Source organism: Rhineura floridana, chromosome 7, assembly GCF_030035675.1.
Source record: "Rhineura floridana isolate rRhiFlo1 chromosome 7, rRhiFlo1.hap2, whole genome shotgun sequence".
NCBI classification, from domain to species: domain Eukaryota; kingdom Metazoa; phylum Chordata; class Lepidosauria; order Squamata; family Rhineuridae; genus Rhineura; species Rhineura floridana.
Window position 1 is genome coordinate 142,531,514 of NC_084486.1, and position 21,482 is coordinate 142,552,995.

The 21,482-nt window shown below is 42.3% G+C and overlaps 1 protein-coding gene across 2 annotated transcripts in view; it reads right to left on the reverse strand.

Annotated features, from left to right (window-relative positions):
- Positions 1-18,599, reverse strand: part of MCCC1 (methylcrotonyl-CoA carboxylase subunit 1) — a 32,179-nt gene extending 13,580 nt beyond the window's left edge. For both annotated transcript variants that reach the window (XM_061637406.1, XM_061637407.1), the window contains exons 1-12: positions 18,490-18,599; positions 14,767-14,813; positions 12,443-12,582; positions 11,218-11,313; positions 8,379-8,500; positions 6,923-7,070; positions 6,331-6,452; positions 4,316-4,427; positions 2,975-3,056; positions 1,739-1,866; positions 392-575; positions 63-172 (exon numbers count right to left, since the gene is read on the reverse strand). In XM_061637406.1, coding sequence (XP_061493390.1) covers positions 63-172; positions 392-575; positions 1,739-1,866; positions 2,975-3,056; positions 4,316-4,427; positions 6,331-6,452; positions 6,923-7,070; positions 8,379-8,500; positions 11,218-11,313; positions 12,443-12,582; positions 14,767-14,813; positions 18,490-18,557 — 1,359 coding nt within the window. In that variant the 5' untranslated portion in view covers positions 18,558-18,599. The remainder of the gene's footprint in view (positions 1-62; positions 173-391; positions 576-1,738; positions 1,867-2,974; positions 3,057-4,315; positions 4,428-6,330; positions 6,453-6,922; positions 7,071-8,378; positions 8,501-11,217; positions 11,314-12,442; positions 12,583-14,766; positions 14,814-18,489) is intronic.
- Between the last annotated feature and the right edge of the window lie 2,883 nt (positions 18,600-21,482).

Below are 21,482 nucleotides of genomic sequence, written 5' to 3' on the forward strand. Positions count from 1 at the left end.
CCATCCCTGCTTTATCAGATAAGATCTAAACTTTAAAATCACACTGGAGTTCTTATACTTACATTATATTGTTGAAGGCAGTACCTTAATTTCCTTAATGCTGCTTGACGATCCTCTGCCCAAACAACTAACTTAGCAATCATTGGGTCATAGTGTATTGAAACCTCATCCCCTGAAATAGGAATATATGGAAATGTGACTTGCTAGGATGAGTAGCTTAAAAAGGAGCCAGTTCATATCCTGTTGTGTCCTTTAGTCAGGTATGGACAATTTGGTCTAGGGAAAGGGTGGAATAGTAAACCCACCTGTTTGCTTTTCAAACTACAATGGTACATTTAAGACTAAATGAATGTTCCCTCTACTATTTCCCAGCAATGGGTCTCAGTTTTACCTTGTCTTACCCCAGTTTCTATCCTGGTGCAGCTGTCAGAGGATGGTGTGGACAAATGCAATAAGGGTCCGGCCCCTGGCATGAAGTTGTTGTTTGGCTCCTCGGCATAGATCCTAGCTTCAAAAGCATGTCCCTTGAGAGAGATCTCTTCCTGAGTCAAAGGAATCTTTTCTCCTGCAGCAACCTGTAAAGAAAAGCACTTTTGCTTTTTCTGTGGGATCAGAAATAGTATCTGTGGACTCTTGATGGTATCAAGGAATCACAGATAAATAACACAAAAATTAAGTAGGGGAAAATCCCTGAATAGGTATGCTGGTTAACATTTATGCAACAATCTGGGGAATTATAGTCAGTTTAGCCACACATATTTTCTGCACCAAAATCATTTGCGCTCACCAAATAAGCTACAATATTGAACCCCATTCTCACACTGCTTTAAGAACATAAGAAGAGCCTGCTGGATCAGGCCAGTGCCCATCTAGTCCAGCATCCCGTTCTCACAGTGGCCAACCAGTTGCCCATGGGAAGCCTGCATGCAGGACCTGAGCACAAGAGCACTCTCCCCTCCTGTGGCTTCCAGCAACTGTTTTCAGAAGCGTACCACGACTATGGTGGCAGAGCACAGCCATTCTGGCTAGTAGCCACTGATAGCCTTATCCTTCGTGAATTTCTTTAATCCACTTTTAAATCCGTCCAAGTTAGTGGCCATCATTGCATCTTGTGGGAATGAATTCCACCGTTCAACTATGCACTGCGTGAGGAAGTACTTTCTTTTGCCTGTCCTGAATCTTCAGTCTTTATTGATAAACTCTCCCAACTGGGAGATTCCAAACCTCTCATTCTCAATCTCAACTTTTGGTTTCTCCAATTCCACCCTATCCAGAGCAACAAATGAAATTCTATACTGCCTGCAACCAGCTAATCTTTCCCATGCTTATTTCCCATGTGTGTGGGGGGGGGGGATGTTCGTCCACCGGCAGAGCTTGGAGTAAGCCTATTCCAGACCTTCACTCAATGCCCAACTGGGAGTCAGTCTAGAGAAAAAGAGTGAGAATTCACTGCCACAGGTCTAAGGATAAACCTCCTGCATAGGCAGTATGCAGTGCTGCTGGGATTCAAACGGATGGCTGTAGCTCAGCGGTAGAGCATTTTGCTTTGCATGCAAAAGGTCCCTGGTTCAATCCGCAGCATCTCCAAGCAGGGCTGGGGGAAACCCATCTGAAACTCTGGAGAGGCACTTCCAGTCAGTGTAAGTAATACTAAGCTAGACAAATCAAGGGTCTGGCTTGGTATGAGGCAGCTTCCCATGTTCCTGTGGTCCCTGTTCTTTCATTTACAAGTCCTTACCTTAAGTTGCCACTCCACCAAGTCTGTCCCTGTGATCATCTCAGTAACTGGGTGCTCCACTTGCAGCCTGGTGTTCATCTCCATGAAATAGAAATTATGTTCACTATCCATAATAAATTCCACCGTTCCTGAAATATTTAAGGAAGGTATATTTCACAGAGGTGGGCACATTTTCTCTAGGACAAAATCTCAGGATACCTCTGATAACACTTCATTGCCCATAGAATTTGCTGTCCACAGAAAGTGTCTTAAACAGAAATAGGTTTTTAAAAACCTGACCTAACAGCATTTTGGAGGCCTTGGAAATCCTTCAGGAATGGCGTAGCATGTTGTCCAAACCTGAGATCATGGTTAAGGTACTCCTTGTTAACTACAACCCATAACTGCAGGACAAACCTTGGGTACAAATTGTGGTTAAGGAGGAGAGATCTTAACCACGATTCTGGGTTTGGACAACATGCTAAACAAAACCTTGGCTTAGCTGCCACACCACACTGACCTAAAAAGTCCAGTGAGGAGCAAAGCAGCTGTGATCTCTTCCTTGGGAGCCACCCCCTTGTTCACACATTCACACTAACCCATCATTTGGCTTAGCATGACATGCAAATAGGCCAGTGATTGGCTGAGCTCCTTTATTCTTTGACAGGAACAGGGAGGCATAACATCCTGGGAAAGAAAGGGTTACAGATTCAGGGAAAAGAAACTAGCAGGGAGGAGATTTAGAGGAAAAGGACAGAGAAAGCGCAGAGAGAAAAGGACCACACAGCCAAGAGTCACAAAGGCAAAGACGACAGATGTTCACCTATTCACTTAAAAGAGATAGCCAAATCTTTGGCTGCAGTCTTCTAGTCTACATTTAAACATGTAAATGTACACCCTATGTTCTTTTAGGTGGGTTTAAAAAAACTTCCCTTTGCAGTTTTGAACTTTTACCAATCAGGGTAGAACTGGAATCAATTCCTTTTACATACTGCCTATTATCTTTTTGCTTTGACAAGACTTACTTTCAAGGATCAATTTATGATTCATCAAGCTTTGCAATGCTGAATTTCTACAGTGTTTCATAATAGCTATTCCCTGAAGACTGCTTGGCTTTGGGAGATTCTACAGTTTATAAACTCTGCAGTGCATCTTAAAGCAGCCTTCCTCTAAACATGTCTCTCGTTCTAAATAAGAATAAATATCTTTCAGTGTGAACTTAAATACAGCGCTAAGGCATAGTTATGTTTGCAATACCTGCTCCAACGTAGTTCACGGCTTTAGCTGCCCGGACAGCTGCCTCTCCAAGTTTCCTTCTTACTTCAGGCTTAATTCCTGGCTAAGAATGATTGAAATAATGATACATTTAAACCACACAGCATTATGTGCTTGTATGCAGGAATAATCTACCCTGGAAACACTGATATAAAAATCCTATCTTATTTTTGAATGCATTCCCATTTACAGTCATCTGCGTAAAATGAGCCTCACGGAGAAGCTGTATCAGAATCATGTAAATGAACTCTGACAGTCCCAAAACGCTGCAAAGAAAAATATTCAACCCTTTAGATATAAGCATGACAACAGAAGTCTTAACATATCCAAATAAGTAAAGTCAAGTGACATCACAGTTACTGAACATCATAGTTATGGTCAAGTCAATGAGGGATCACTAGTATGACATACATTTCAGGACTAGCTTAGATGGCTGGGAATGCCACTGATAAACTAATGGAGTATTCCAGAAAAAGTAGCTTCCCTCTTTGCTTCCGAAGTAGTAGGGGAGTGCTATACACTGCCTAGAAACAACTATATAGGGATGTAGCTAGCACGATTTAGCTACTGAGCTAAGTTCAAGGTGCTGGTTTTCGTGTATAAAGCCTTATACAGCCTGGGACTGGGATACCTGAAAGATTGTCTTACCCTTTATATACCCAATTGATCACTGCGCTTTGCAGGTGAGGGCCTCCTGCAGATACCATCTCATCAGGAGGTCTGTTCCACACAACACAAGAATAGGGCCTTTAGTGTTGCGGCACCTACTCTTTGGAATTCCCTCCTCTTAAATTTTAGACAGGTGCCATCTCCGTTGTTTGTTCAGCACCCGCTAAAGACCTTCCTCTTTCAGCAAGCCTTTTAAGTGGAGATCTTATGCCAGTCTGCATCTGTGATGGAATTGTTTTTATTTTTTATTTTTTAAAAAATTAAATGCTTTCTTTTAAAGGTGTTTAAGATGTTTGCAATATGTTTTGTTTTTAAGATGTTTTATAGATGTTAGTGTTTGTGGGCTACCCTGGGCTCCTTCTGGAAGTAAGGGCAGGATATGTGTGTATACACACACATATATATAATTTGATTGATTGGTTGAATAAATAAATAAATAATATGTCCAAAGTCAATATGGTAAAAAAAAGTATTCCATGTTAGGACATTCTGTGTGTTCTGGGGTCTCTGAAACTGGTATTTTACTCTGCACAAATAACATATACCAAGATGCCATTAGCACCATATATGGAAAACAAAAGTGATGGTAATACAGGAAACAAAAAAAGGCAATTCTAACTATGCAAATCATCTTCTCATAGCCTAACCACTTACCCCTGGAGCTTCTTCAATAATTTTCTGATGTCTTCTCTGTACACTACAATCCCTTTCAAACAGATAAACTGCATTGCCGTGCTGGTCTCCAAATACCTGAACTTCTACGTGCCTGTTTCAGATTTAAAAATGAACAAATCAAGGATCATGAAAGTCACAACTGTGTCTGTCAGTGCCATTTTTTTAAAGAGTAAGGTGCATTAATCCAGCACAGCAGTCTGTGTTACTTCAAGACAATTTGCACAATCCATCATAAAGTATCTGCTGTAATTTTATTTTTCAGATCTGGAAATTATGTATATTTCAGAAAGATCAGCATTTTCTTCCACCATTCATCATACTTAATGTAACAGACATGCTTGTCTCTTACATATTCTAGGAAAAGGAAGGTCCATTCGCTTAAGCAAACATTTTTGAAGAATGCACTATTGCTTTACATAGTAGTAATTTATCAGAAAGATCCAGAATTCCAACATACCAATTCAGAACAGATATTCTGAACGTTATTAGGATTATTGGTCTTTTCCCATCAGGTGACCCACAGTGACTTATAAAACCAATTAAAAACAGAATCAATAAAACCTAAAAACACCTCTAACAATTAAGAACCAGATTAAAACAAACACAATCAATACAAATAAAGGGCAGGTATACAAGTCCCGCCCCACTAAAAGAGGTCATCAAAGGCCTGGGTAAAGGGCCTGGCACTTAAAGATGGGTAAAGATGGTGCCAGATGGGCCTCCCTGGGGAGAACATTCCACAGCCCAGGGAACACAGATGAAAAAGCCCTTTCTCACGTTGCTGCCCTCTGAACATCCAATGGAGGGAGCACACGAGGAAGGGCCTCTCCTAGTAGGTTCTAAGAAAGAGGATAATCCCTCACCAGCCTATGTTATTTATTCATAGAAGGAAATGTGTGAGAGAACATATACTGTAATGGATTATGACTTGTTACCTTGTGCTAAAAGCCATAAATGAACTGAGGAAACAGAAAGACAATCCATGCATGTGATCTGCATTGTAGCGAACTATTATTATGGGACTGCAAGTGTGAAAATTCCACTTAAGAAGTTTTGATAACTATAATGCAGCAAACTGCTCTTTGCGTATATATCTGCAGGACCAAGGCAAGGCAGAGCATGCGTGCCCTAAATGTCTCGCTCTTATTCCAGAATAATTATCGCTAATATATTGGAATCAACCCTCCACTCTTCAAGATGCATTTTCACACATTAAATGGCATGATAAGCTAGTCTATACATAAAGAAATTATTTATGCCCACTTTTTCAGCATATATTATATGTTCTCACAATTATAAGGCTGAAGCATCTGTGGTTTTCAATTAATCTGAATTAATCTGACAATTGCTAACATCTATTGGAGTGATCACTATAATAATACTGAAACTTTTATACTGTAGTTTAAGTAACAGAAGACGTTAATCCACAGAAAACAAAATCTGTCATGCATGCACCATAAAACACAGCACATGGCTTCTAAACAGTTTATTAGTAGTATTAAGAATATAGTACTATAAGTTGTTGTCTGCAAGAAACGTGAGGTGGGAGGAAGAGATGAGAGGAGGGAGGAGTTTTTTGGGGGGGATCATAGAATAGTAGAGTTGGAAGGAGCCTATAAGGCCATCAAGTCCAACCCCCTGCTCAATGCAGGAATCCAAATCAAAGCATTCGAAAGATTGCATCTCTTACTGTCATAAATTCCTCACCCAGCAGGCAAAGGAACTTTAGGGAAGTCACTGCCATTTCTCAAGAGTTCTAGGGATTTGGTGTCAGGTTTCCTCAGTCCCCTTGCCCAGCCCAACAGCTACCCAGACTTTGACCTCCCACCAGCCAGGGCAGCGTGACTGCAGTATGCATGCCCAAGACATGCTTTACTGTTGTTTCTTTTACCTCAGGACACCCACACACACACACACACACACACACACAAAATCTATTTCCTGCCTTCTGCTTCTACAGACTCCTTAAAGAGAGTACAAGCAGCTTTTGTTACCTTGGATTATCTACAAATTTCTCTATCAACATGGCATCATCATTGAAAGACTTCTTTGCTTCTCTCCTTGCTGATTCTAATTGTTCCTGAAACACTTTTTCTGAGAGAGCAATTCTCATACCCTAAGGTGTGACAAAATCATTATGTTAGGGGGAAAATACTGAGAAAAAACAGGATATCCAAAATCTTTTTTGCTGGATTGATTTATAAAATGGATGTATCAGTCACACGATTACTAATAGTAAATCAGTTACTACTGAGAACATCACATTGAAACTACACAGCCTGTTCAGGTGTCCCTGAATACACAATATGGATACATATGTGATAGCTTTGAAGAGAGACCAAACCAGCACACAGGTTCATGCTTTCTGACATCATCATGGTCAGGAGATGCATTAAGGTGAAGCTGCACCTATACAGCCACCCTTGTTATATAGGATGACTTCACAGTGCAACCAAGGTTTGAGATGTTGCACTGGCATAGTGACTGGTCCATCCAATCCTAAGCATTTCTTTCCTGGAGCAATGCATCTTTGGACTGTTCTATTTGTATAAAAATCAGATGGGGAACACATTTCTTTGTTCCTACCTTTCCTCCACCTCCACGAACTGCTTTGATCATGACTGGATACCCTATTCTTCTGGCTTGCTCCTCTAAACAATTGTCAGATTGATCTTCACCATGGTAACCTTCAACAACAGGAACCCCAGCAGCGGACATTATAGCCTTGGAAGTGCTTCAAAAGAGTATTTTTGATACTCAGTGGCAATGACAGCGGGTGCTTCTTATTATACATCTCAAGATCTACATTTTATTCATACAATCTAGGTCTGCTTCAAAGGTTATGATTTTCTTATCGGGGGGAAAACTATATCCCATGCTATGCATGTATGCATTCTGGGAAGCCACGAGTGAGCCAATTAAAGCATCCCAGTGTGTGTACATGCTGCATATAAGATGTTTTTGTGATCAACACCTGAGAAAACATAATCTTAGCATGTAGGAAAGTCCAACCTGATTGATTTAAAAAAAACAAAAAACTGTGACTCTCTGAGGGCTAATTTCAAAAAGCACAAAGGTTATGGCTGAAAAAGGAAATAACTCTGTCACTCTTTCAAATCTGATCCCAGCCTTGCTCTACAGCTTTGTACACAATCAGATTTTCTTCCAAGCTGAAGTTCCCCACATCTTTTGCAGTTGTTCCCATATTCATAATTGTCATGCCTCCATCAGATGAGTTCTCAGAGGAGGATGAGGAGCAGGGGATTGGCACAGCAGATCCAAGAGAGGAAAAAAACAGATCCACCTCAGAAACAGCTCCAGACCTCCCACCACTGGAAGGCTCAGGGAGTGAACAGTCAGGGAGTGAACAGGAGACCCCTCCACTCCCTCCAGAGCGAAAACATCTGCAAGTAGCAGAGCAACGCAGGTGTTCTGGCCATTTAAGTCTACAAGCTCCTGAGAGTCAGAGGTCTGATTATTAGCACCTGAATCAGGGAGGGGAGCTTAAAAGGCAGTGAGACGCCATTTGCCCTCTGCTGGAAGCATCGTCAAGATGCCAGCATCAGACACTCGCCAGCCATGCCTTGAAACCTGGATTGCCTTGTTAGAATATCAGACCTTACTTTGTTGACTGACTTTGCCTTTTGAAAGACGAACTGGTACATCCACTGAGACCCCTTGACCTTCTCCCTTGCTTATCTGCTTTACAACCAAGCCCCTGAGGAGGCAGCTGCCGGCTAATTGTTGTACAGCACCATATATCACCTTGGTGCAGCCAGCAGAGACTGACAATAATATTCTCAAATCTGTGAAAAGACTGTAGGCTTAATTCATTGTACATATGGGGGGAGAGTCCAAGTACGAAGCCACAACAGGGTGTCCTCCAGATGTTTGTAGTAGCTGGGGCTGCTGGGAGTTGTAGTCTAAAACATCTAGAGGGACTCTGGTTGGCGACTGCTACCATAGTCAGATACAAAACTATCTCAACAATCCTCAGAAGCAGGCCTGTACAATAAATTTAGCCATAAAGCAAAATGAGTACCTCTTAATGCCCATATCTCTGATGGCAGATGAAGGTGGACCTATAAAAATGATTCCTTCTTTGCTGCAGAGCTCTGCAAACTCTGTGTTTTCTGACAGGAAGCCATAGCCTGGGTGGATAGCCTAAAACAGGAAGTGTCAAGGGCATACTGAACAAGATTGGCAGGCTTCACAGTGCCCTCCATGGGCCTATCCTCCATAACTATTTCACAAGCTGCACATGGCCCCAAAAGCAGCAACCTCATATTGGATCAACGTGGCTCACCCAAAGCACATTCTGGTGGCCCACAGCCTGCCCCGATTACTACTAGCTTTCTAAGGGAACCAGTGTGGAACATTGCATCAAGCACTGGCCTTGGGCATGGGAAACATAGCTTTATTAACTGCTTAGGGCCCCATACATTTATATCTAATGCACAAATTTTCATTTGCCTTGGTCAGCTCCTACTGGGCCATTCTGGAGTCACCAGAAAGCTCATGCAATTATCAAGCCCTTCTTAGTGCAGACACAGCAGAAGCATCAGCAGTGTTACAACAGCACAGCCTTCTCCAACTCAGCTTTACGAGGAGTGGCCACAGCTCAAAGGAAGAGTGCGCATCGAAGTTCCCAGGTTTAGTCCCCGGCATTTCCTGTTAAATGGAGCAGTTAGCAGGTGATAAGAAAGTACTCTGCCTAGAGAGCTGTTGCCAGTCAGAGCAGACAATGCTGGTTTAAACAGAGAAGTAACCTGATCTGATATAAGGCAGCTTCCTATGTACTTAACCCTTTATTAATTCTTTTAAAACACTTATTTACAGCATTCTCCATCAAACCAGCATTCAAAGCAGCACACAAAATAAAACATAGCCATAAAATCAATTAAGACACACAATCCATGTTAAAAAAAACATAAAGACATACAATCTTACAAACTTAAAACTAAAGCTAAAGTTAGAAAGTAAAAGTCAACCAGTACGTCAGAGCAAACAAACACACACACAATACTTTCGCCAGACAGAAAAGCTGTTCAAAACGCTTTTTACGGAACGCTTTTTACCATCTTCGACTGGTAGCCCAGTTACGTCCCTATCTGGACAGTGATGACCTCGCCTCAGTTGTTCACGCTCTGGTAACTTCTAGGTTGGACTACTGCAATGCGCTCTACGTTGGGCTGCCCTTGAAGATAGTTCGGAAACTACAGCTAGTCCAGAATGCAGCAGCCAGACTACTGACGCGGACCACAAGGTCCGCTCATATAACACCTGTCCTGGCCCGTCTGCACTGGCTTCCTATTTGTTTCCGGGCTAAATTCAAAGTGCTGGTTTTGACCTATAAAGCCCTACACGGCATGGGACCGCAATACCTGGTGGAACGCCTCTCCCAATACGAACCTACCCGTACACTGCGCTCGACATCTAAGGCCCTCCTCCGAGTTCCATCCCATCGAGAAGCTCGGAGGGTAGTGACCAGAACCAGGGCCTTCTTGGTGGTGGCCCCCGAATTGTGGAATAGTCTCCCCGATGAGGTACGCCTGGCGCCGACGCTGCTATCTTTTCGGCGCCAGGTGAAAACCTTTTTATTCACCCAGGCATTTTAGAATGTATTTTAATAATTGTTTTTATAGTGTATTTTAAACAGTATCTTATTATTCTTATATTTTGATGTTGCTTGGTTTTTGTTGCTTGTTGTTTTGATTTTTGATTCTGTTATATTTATTGTATTTATATATCTTGCTTGTTTTATCTTTTATGTACACCGCCCAGAGAGCCTTTTTGGCTTAGGGCGGTATATAAATTAAATAAAATAAAATAAAAATAAAATAAATAAAAATTAAGATACTGCTGGCTTTTGGTGGAAGGCACTAAAGAGGGAGTCAGGTGGATCTTACATGGAAGCAAATTCCACAGTGTGTGTGTGCCATTATGAAGAAAACCCTGTCCCGCATCCTCACCAACCTCATCTCAGCAAACGATGGGACATGAAGCAGGGCCTCTTTTGCTGATCTACATGCACGGGGAAGAACATATTGGAAGATGCACTCCCCATACTGTTTAGATGAGCCACATGAGTAGCTTTAGTGATGAAAGGCAAGAATGAAGAGGAAGGCAACTCCTATGTCTAGCGGGGAATCCAAGCGGAATATTATTATTATTATTATTATTATTATCATCATCTTTATTTATACCCCGCCATTTTTCCAAAACTGGAACTCATGGCGGCTTCCAGATAAAAAATACATATAATTAAAAACATACAAAGTCTACATTAAAATAAGATTAAACTATTTCCAATATTAAAACCATACACACATAAAAAAGTTCAAACTAGTTTAAAAATGATATAATAGACATTAGCAATGCAGCGCCCTTCACGCCCTATCCTTAACCTTCAATTCCAAAGGCTTGTTGGAATAGGAAGGTCTTTGCTTGTCGGCGGAAGGACTGCAAAGAGGGGGTCATTCTTACCTCCCTAGGAAGGGAATTCCAAAGCCTAGGGGCAGCCACCGAGAAAGCCCTCTCACGCGTCCCCACTAGTCGTACTTGAGAAGATGTGGGTATTGGCCTCTCCTGAGGATCTCAGGGCCCGGGCAGGATCATACTTTGATTTAAAGGGAAATTCAAGTCTAACAGCTAAGATGGTGCATATGACTCAGTGGCAATATCAAAGCCCATTTACCACATTTAGGATTCCTCTGCAGAACTGTAGGATTCAACTGCAAAACTCTGTTCTGTGACAGTTCACGTTGCTCTTAAGGAGTTGGCTCCTCCCAAAACGTAATACTGAATAGCCTCCAGAGTAGGCACTGATATATAAACAAACTATGGCAAAGGTAGCTGGGAAGGAGAGGTATAATACGTACCTGCGCTGCTGATTTTTTGGCTACCTGCATTATCTTTTCCATGGCTAAGTAGCTTTGCTGAGATGGTGCTGGGCCAATGAAATATGCTTCATCTGCCTGCAATGAAATAAAGGGACCTGATACCATATTTCCATTATTATTGGGCTACATTTGAGGCAAATGCAGAACAGAATTTTAAAGCTACATACCAAAACACCTTTCTTGACTACAAAAAGGCTCACATAGCAGAACTGCTGGGCTGGATCTTACTGGAATTTATAGCCTACTGTTATATAAAGAAAGGACTTAAACAACCCTGGGTCTACAACGTAATTAAGAACAAATCTGTAAATTGATTTAAATTAATGGAACAGAATAACGCAACATGCAAACGGAGCAGAACTGAGCCGTTGCTTTCCAGATGTGGAAATATTTTGCATTAACTCCTCTTCTATTTCTTCAAGTTCAGTTGTCTCTTTCATTTAAAAGAAAAAAAGTCACTTTAATTTACAAACCTGAAAGCCAACACCCACAAACTCTCCTGTAAAATCTGTGGAATAAATCTGACCCATGGAGAACAGAAGCCATAGCTCAGTCACAGTGTTTAGCATGTACAAGGTCCCAGGCTGAACTCCTGGGTTTGTAGTCAACCAACTTTTACTCAGAGTGGACCCACTGAAATGAGTGCCCACGACTAACTTAGGATCATTATTTCCAATGGGCTTACTCTGAGTAAATGGTAGCTGAATATAACACCTGGCATTTCTAGTGAAAAGGGCCACATTCACACCAGACATTTATTCCACTTTAAACAGTCATAGATTTCCCCCAAGGAATCCTGGGAAGTGTAGTCTGTGAAGGGTGCTGTAAGCTGTTAGAAGACTCCTGTTCCCCTCACAGAGCTACAATTTTCAGAGTTTCCTGGGAAGAGGAAATGACTATTAAACCACTTTTGTAAACTGTAGCTCTATGAGGAGATTAGGGGTCTCCCAACAATTCTCAGCACCCTTCACATACCACACTTCCCATGATTCTTTGGGGGAAGCCATGACTGTTTAAAGTGGAATAAATGTCTGGTATGAATGTGGCCAAGATCACAAGCAACAGTCACCCACCCAAGACTCTGGAGAGCTGCCAGAGAAGATGACACAGGTCTAGTGGACCAACAATCACACTCGAAATTATTCCACTTCACAACTGTTTTCAGGGCTGTTTCTTAAACGGTTTTAACCAATATGTCTTTTACCATCGCAACATGCATTGAACTCCTGTCAGCATCACTGTAAACTGCCACAGACTTCACCCCCATCTTCCTGGCAGTCCTCATCACCCGGCATGCTATTTCGCCTCGATTTGCCACAAGGACTTTCTCAATTTTGCTTTGTCCTGGTTAAAAAAAGAAAAAAAGGCAGAGAGAAAATATATTTCAGAAGAATTAAACCACTACTTTTAATGCTAATATTTCTTAGCACAACTTCATTATTATTTTTTAATATCTCTTCCAGAGATGTCTTTTTACTTCGCTTAGAGATACATCAGTGGGTGCTTCCAGATTTACACTTTCTGGGGGAAATCCAAAAAGTAAAGAAAAAGCTGTTGCCAAAATCTTGTGTGTGAGAGCCGTCCTGGGCTCCTGTTGGGAGGAAGGGCAGGATTGAAAATGGGATTGCCGTGCAATAATATGTTCATCACACCTCCACCTCTCTTAAAATAGTTTTTTGTATTGTTTGAAAAACTCGCAAAACAGAAGAAACGCATATGTACTTCACAGTCAGTGAAATCTCTCCTAAAGCACCTTTTAACGACTTACTGTTGTTTATTAAACCAGCAATGTCCTATCAGGCATTTCCTGATTGTTAATTTTAAATAGCACTGCTCGATGTTTTGTTGTAGTATTTCAATTCTGGATTTTTATTGACAGGTTTTTTTCATTTAATTTATATTGTAGCCTTGATTTTATAGTGTTTACTTTGTACACTGCTTAGAGATTTTTTTATATTAAAACAGGCTGTAAATTGATTAAATAAAATACATATATGAAAGAACATCTCTCTTGCAATCAGAGGTGGGAAATGCTTAATGTTAAATGCAAGAAGGTTGTCTGTGCTCAGTGCCAGGGAAATAAGGAAAAGCTTTGTACACGTTCAACTGATTGCCATTCTCGTGCTGTACACTTACCAGCACGGTGCACTTCAGGTCTTCCCTTGGTGCCCACAAAGTATCTGGGCTCACCCACTCATTTCCCTCTTGGTCATGAGGTGGTGAGGGTGCTTACCTTTTTCTTCCTTCAGAAGCACATAGAGTTTAAGGAGGAAGTTGGAGGATTACTGATCTTTCCCACTTCCTCTTCATGGGTTTTAAGGCTCAGATGAAGTCTCCTGGATATGACTTTTACCCAGATCCCTTTGAAAAGCAAAATATGTATGTGCGTGTCTGTGTATCTGCTCTTTCTGCATCTCGGGCAGGGGGGAGAGCTGATTCAGGATAGCAGGGACAGAAGTGACCAGAGAGGGTGGTACCCATGGCACTTGCTCAAAAATCCAAATGTGCCCACAAGCCCAAAAAGGGTGGCAACCCCTTCTTGGCAAAGCATTACTGCTGCTCCCAGGGCTAGATTCTGAAGGGACAGGATTCCCTAGGAGAGGATGGAAATGGTGAACGGAACGCTGTAGTTTGTCAGAACAAGATTCTATCCCCAGTTATGCTTGAACTGCATTTCACTTTCAACCCATTCCAACTCACTTTGATCTCTGCCATTTTCAAGTCTCTGGAAAGGGATGGAAAAAGCGGAATATGCAAATATTTCATGGTGGGGCTAAAAAATGTTTCAAATGCCTAAGATGGTCTGAGCACATAAAAATGCCTAATATTTTATCTTTCCTGCTTGTAAAGAAGAAGAAAAATAGCTGTGCATTCAAAAGAGAAAGTATCCTCTTTTCCAGTCCTGCAATACATACTGCATTACCTTATGGGCAATAAAACAATGCTAACCATACGCAGTTAAGCCATACACAGACAACTACTTTTGAACGACTGGATTACTGCAATGCACTCTATGTGGGGATTCCTTTGCACTTCACCCAGAAACTGCAGTTAGTGCAGAAAGCTGCAGCCAGATAGCCGACAGGAATGAGACCCTATAAGCATATAACATCTCTGCTTAGGGATCAGTTACTAGGCCAAGTTCAAGGTGTTATTATTGGTTTATAAAGCCCTTAACAGCATGAAACCAGTTTACTTGCAAGTACCCCATAGGTACCCACTCGAGTGCTTCAATCTGCGGAACTGGCACTGTTACAGGTGCCGCATAATACTCATTTTATCCTTGTAAGAAAGAAAGAAAAAACAATGTTTTTTATTACTTGTTTTAACTGTTTTACTGATAATTTTAATGTTTTTTGTAAACTGCCTAGAGGTTTCCTACACTCAAGTGGTATATAAATTTTGTTAAATAAAGAATAATTAAAATGAAAGGATCGAGCACAACTTTTTAGAGCTCATGTCATAAAAATGTTAATATTAAAAACACAAAGTAAGTTTTTTCTCAAGAAAATAATCCAAACAGTTTACCTTTCGCAGAAGAGTATTTTCTGGCTCTTGGTATCCGAATCCATTTTCTGTAGAGGGGGGAAACAGAGTGTAGAAAAAAAGCAGAAATTTAACAGATGGAACTATTCTTAGGATAGAAATAAAATGAACAGTACAATTGTTAAGGGAAGGGAAACCCAAAAAGAAAAAAAGTTGGCCGATCTGTAACGACATTTCGCAATCGAGCCACTATGCGAACACAACTGTTATGGAACTCAGTCCTCAAAATTAACACTTCGCCATATCCACATGGCTGAGAGAAAGACAGAGGAGGAGGAGCAAAACAACCAGGTAAATGGGCAACAAAATGGTAAATGTGGTTCAATATAAATGACAAAGTGATCCCCTTCACATATGCCTGAACTGAAGGTAATTAACCAGGAGATGGATCGAGGGACTCAACAAAAATGTCAACTCAGTATATAGCATCAAGCGTCAATTTCCAGGCTAGAAATTATTAGGAAACGGACAGAAAATACGACGTTCAGCATCTTTTCTGTGGGAAGGCCACATCTGAAAAATTATTATTATCATCATCATCATCATCCCAGGGTGGAAACAAATCTCAAAAAGGACATTGTAGAGCTGGAAAAGATGCAGAAAAGGCAAACAAAATAGGAAAGTAGGAAGCTGCCTTCTCCATCTACCTCAGTATTGTCTAGATGAGTGACAACAGTTCTCCATGATTTCAGGTAGGAGTCTCTCCCAGCTCTGGGACCTTCTGCTTGCAAAACATCTGCAATATCATTTCATCTGTTCCCGGAAAAAAGGCTATCTCTTGGGGGGGGGGGAGTAGTAGTTGTTTTAAAACAAAGGGGGGGATAAGATGACAGATGTTTATAAAACCATGCGTGGTGTGAAGAAACTGAACACAGACTCTCTATCTCATAATATAGACTACAGGGTCACCCAGTGACACAATTGACAGGAGATGCAGGACAAACAGGAAGTACTCTTTTATACTTCCTTTTAGGTGGCTTTAAAAGAGGATTAAATAAATTCATAGAAGAGAAGTCTATTAATGGTTATTAGCTATGATGGCTACATAGTTCCACAGCCACCGTGGTCAGAAGGAATATGCCAGAAAATACCAGTTTGCTACAGTGGCAACCACATGGAAGGATTATTGACTTCATGCCTTCTATCGGATTGGCCATTGTGGGAAGCAGAATGCTGGACTTGTGGTCACATTCCATAGTGTAAGGGTGGCTAACCTGTGGCCCACCAGATGTTGCTGAACTACAGCTTCCACCATACTTGCCCACTGACCATGTCGGCTGGGACTGATGGGGATTTAAGAGTGGCAACATCTGGAGGGTCACAGGATATCTATCCATCCCTTCCTTAGCGTGATTCTGTCTGATGTTTTATGGCTCAGTCACAATTTCAGTCAGGAACATGGGAAGCTGCCTTATAAAGGGTCAGATCACTGGTCTATCTAGCTCAATACTGTTGACACTGACTGGCAGCAGTTCTCCCTGGGTTTCAGGCAAGAGTCCTTCCCCAGCCCTGCCTGAGGAGGCTGGAGATTGAACTTGGACACTTTTGCAGGCAAAGCATGTGCTCTACCACAGACCTACAGACCTTCCCTGTCGCTTTGCGGTGCTGTTTTTATGACAGCTGCCTTGAAGTCCCTTTATGGGTAAAAAGGCTGCATATACATTTAATAATTACACAAGCTTTCAGCAACCAGACCAGTATCAATGATACATTTCAGGCTTTTTGTTTTTTGCATACGAACTGATTGAAATAGGGGTGGTGAAAACATCAGCATAATTATTACAATGAGTGGTTGACCCCTAAAAGAGGTACCTAAGCCATTTTGGCTCATGCAGGGCATATCAGTCAAACAATACAAAATAAAAAAATATTTTTTATTGACTGACTGATATATCCTGCATGAGCCAAAATGGCTTAGGTACCTGTTTTGGGGGTCATCCCAAGGTTGGCTACAGTATTGTCTCTCCTACTTGATCCTTGGGTAGTTGCTTTGCATTCATACATTTCTGGAGTAGCTGCCCCAAGGCTACAGCCGACACCACTCCAATAGCTACTACAAGGATAAACCATGTGGGATGTACGGCCCCTTCCAGCAAACAGGTGGCTTTAAACAAGACATACACATCATAAATTTCAAGCACATGACATCCCCCGAAGAATCCTGGGAACTGTACTTAGTTAAGGGTGCTAGGAATTATAGCTCTGTGAGGGGTAAACTACAATTCCCAGGATTGTTTGGGGAGGGGAAGAATATGCTTTAAATGTATGGTACGTACGGACAAATTCACAGAGGATAAGGCTAATTCTATCAATAGCTATGAGCCAGGATGCTACGCTCTACCTCCCCTGTCAGAAGCAGTATGCCTCTGAAGACCAGTTGCTGGGAACTGCAAGCGGAGAGATTGCTGCTGCACTCTGGTCCTCCTCGTGCACTCTGGTCCTCCTCGTGAACTTCCCACAGGCATCTGGCTGGCCACTGTGAGAAGAGGATGCTGGACTAAATAGGCCTTTGGCCTCATCCAGCAGAGATCTTCTTACATTATGTTCTTAAAAAGAGTATATGGTTTGCTAGACTATCATTACGGACATTACTAGCCACTGGAATCTGTTACCCATATATGACTCCAGGAATGGAATACAATCTTAAGCAGAGCTTGGAAAAGTTACTTTTTTTAAAAAAAACTACAACTCTCATCAGCCCCAGCCAGCATGGCCACTGGATTGGGCTGATGGGAGTTGTAGTTCAAAAAAAGTAACTTTTCCAAGTTCTGATCTTAAGAATACAGGCCTAAGGCCCACATAGACAACAAGCTCTGCAGAGTCCACTTGAAACACCACCTGTTTGCCAGCTGCTCCACACAGCAAGCCATCCTCACGCAACAGTTTGCCATGCAAGCCGGGTTCTGCCAAAAAAACCAACCTGTTGGCAGCAAGGCTTCGCAGCACTCTGGGAGCAAGCTACCATATGGCAGGACCTGATTCTCTTCTGCACCCAAAGGGCTCATCACACAAAACTGCTGCAACATCATGTTTTTATCTTTATTGTTCATTGTAATTTTATATTTTTGATTGTACGTCGCCCAGAGTGGTTGGATATCCTCCCAGATGGGCGACTAGTAAATCCAATAAATAAAGAAATAATAAATAAATGCAGCTTTGAACAGCCTTCATGCTGCCAGCTGGGTCATGTGAAAGCCGAATGAAAGCCAAATCTGACGTGCCTTGATTTATTTCACGAGGCAGCTGCAATAACTGAGAAAGCCGCTCCTTATGAAATATGAGCACGATTTAAGGGGGAGGGGAGCCTATTCCCCTTCTTACAGTTTCATTTGGGGAAATGAAGAGGTGCTGAACCTCAACCCCCGCAAAAAAAATCACACTGCCCGGGTTCAGACTAAAGCAGTCGTGAACTGCAGGTGGGGAGGGGTGTCGCGGAAATTGCACTCTGCATAGGCTCAGAGACACTTTCTCCTTGGAGATCGCTTGCCATGCTGTAGGGCTGGATGCCTTAGCCCTGCACACGAGTACTGAGCCCTGGAGAGAAACTTCGTTCCTTTCCATCCTCCGTTTCAAGGAAAAGGGGGACACTTCTCCGTTTTCCTCAAACACACACGACAAACCCCTCAGGGAGTGTCTGGTCCCGCCACCCCTTTCTCTCCCCTCAACGCGCCCCGTCCTCCCCGCTGTGGCCCCAGCTGCACTCACTGGCACTGCAGTCCCCTCAGGGCCTGCCGCCGCCACTCGACCGCTAGCACGAAAACGGTGGCCGCCATGGCTGCGCTGGAGCTGGGGAGGCGGCGACGGGAGGTTGGGCCGCGGCAGCAGTTGGGCCTATCAGCTGGGCCTCGAAGGAGGCCGGCCGTGGGCGGGCTGAAGAGGGGAAGGAGGGAGCTCTGGCAGCCTTCGCCTGACGGAGGCAGGAGATTCCTCCATCCCTCCTCAGCTATCTGAGCTGGCGAGACGAAGGGCCGTAACCGCCAGGAGGGCCTGTCGGAGTTTTTTATCCCTCAAGAAGAAACCAAACTGGTCAGCTTTCGCTGGGAGATAAAAACAACTAAGGTTGCACTCCAATATGTGTCTACTCAGAAGTAAGCTCCATTGGGTTCAGTGGGACTTACTCCCAGGTAAGTGTGTATTGGATTGCAACCTAAGAGTCTTGTGGCCCCCGAAAGACTAGCGCATTTTGTTATGTAGGTGCCAAAACGTTCCTTGTTGCTTTTGCTGCAGAAAGACTAGCGCTCCTCTGGAAATGGAAAGGATAAAAATCAGCGATTCTGTTTGTAAGAAAAAATAGACAGGCCATGTTCGTTTGTTTTTTAACCAGACATTTATTCCATATTAAACAGTCATGGCTTCCCTCAAAGAACCCTGGGAAGTGTAGTTTGTGAATGGTACTGTTTGTAGGAGAAGCCTAGCCCCCTCACAGACCTCTAGCGGTCGGAGAGGTTTAACAGTCAGACCCTCTTCCCAGAGAATTCTGGGAACCCGAGCTCTGTGAGGGAAGTAACAGTCTCCTAACAACTCTCATCACCCTTCACAAACTACACTTCCCAGGATTCTTTGGGGAAAGACATGATTATTTAAAATGAAACAAATGTCTGGTGTGGATGTGGCAGAAGAGTGTTTTGGCCAAGGAGTGGAAAGGCACTAGGACAACTGGCAAGAGAACTTGATTTTTAAAAAAAGGAATTAAAATGCATTTTATCAATTTTATTTAATGCAATTACATTTTAGACACATTGGGCCATCTCTATATAGATTTTGGCTGTTCTGCATTGAGCCTCTCTCCATCCCTTCAACCCAATGCCCTTCGCACAGTTCTGGCTAAGGGCATGGAGGGCCACACTGTTAAGATTTTAATTTAAAGCTCACACACACTGTTATACACATTATGGAGGGTAAACCCAGGTTTGCCATTAAGTGTACACTTTCCACAAAGGTTGATCTAATCCTCCTTTTTGTCTCATGTGTGTTCTCTATGATAAGCCATAGCTGCAAAAACCTGTAATGTTTTTAAGTGTACAGTAGGGCCCCGCTTACTGGCACTTTGCATTCCGGTGTTCCACTAATGCGGTGGCGGGAAATTCCCCTTTTTAAAGCTGATTTTGCGACATTTTTGCATCATTTTCGCACGACGGCCCCATTATAGTCTATGGGTTCCACTTTACGCCGGGAGCCTGGTCCCTAACCCGCCGTATAAGCGGGGCCCTACTGTACATCTAAAAATGTAATAGGGGAAGAGGTCCACATTGACCACAGGTCTGGTGTATTTAAAAAGCAGCTTATGCTGACTCCATCTCACTTGTGTTAAAGGGTAGTGCAAGAGGCTAGTGGATGATCTTGTGCTATTTCCAGTTATAGGAATTAACGACACTGCAGCCCCTCCAGGTATGCTCTTGGGGCTACCAATGAATAAATGTCAGCCCATCTCCTGTTCCACATTTGCCATTTTGAGTGCAGGCTAGAATCCCCATTTCACTCAAACGATTTAATTGATGCACCTGAATTGTTGAATCTCACAGCATCTGACTGTCCTGATGCGCAACGTATACTCTGGACAAGAAGCTACTGTAAGGACAGAATATGGAGAAACCAATTGGTTCCCAATTGGAAAGGGTGTGAGACAGAGGTGTATTTTATTACCCTATTTGTTTAATCTATATGCAGAACATATCATACAGAAAGCAGGATTGGACCAAGATGAAGGAAGTGTGAAAATTGGAAGAAGAAATATCAATAATTTAAGATGTACAGACGATACCATACTACTAGCAGAAACCAGTAATGATTTGAAACGAATGCTGATGAAAGTTAAAGAGGAAAGCATAAAAGCAGGACTCTAGCTGAACGTCAAGAAAACTAAAGTAATGACAACAGAAGATTTATGTAACTTTAAAGTTGACAACGAGGACATTGAACTTGTCAAGGATTATGAACACCTCGGCACAGTCATTAACCAAAATGGAGACAACAGTCAAGAAATCAGAAGAAGGCTAGGACTGGGGAGGGCTGCTATGAGAGAACTAGAAAAGGTCCTCAAATGCAAAGATGTATCACTGAACACTCAAGTCAGGATCATTCATACCATGGTATTCCCGATCTCTATGTATTGATGTGAAAGTTGGACAGTGAAAAAAGCGAATAAGAGAAAAATCAACTCATTTGAAATGTGGTGTTGGAGGAGAGCTCTGCGCATACCATGGACTGCGAAAAAGACCAATAATTGGGTGTTAGAACAAAATAAACAGAACTATCACTAGAAGCAATAATGATGAAACTGAGGTTATCATACTTTGGACACATCATGGGAAGACATGATTCACTAGAAAAGACAATAATGCTGGGAAAAATAGAAGGGAGTAGAAAAAGAGGAAGGCCAAACAAGAGATGGATTGATTCCATAACGGAAGCCACAGACCTGAACTTACAAGATCTGAACAGGGTGGTTCATGACAGATGCTTTTGGAAGTCACTGATTCATAGGGTCGCCATAAGTCGTAATCGACTTGAAGGCACATAACAACAACAGCTAATCCTGTATCAAGTGATTTAAAAAAATTGGGTTGTATTCAGCTAAGTCCTGCTCAGAATAGATTCATGAACATTAATGAACCAATGTTAGTCATATGTCTGTTAATTTCAATGGTCTACTCTGAGTAGGACTAGCATTGAATACTACCCTTTATTTATTTTCCATA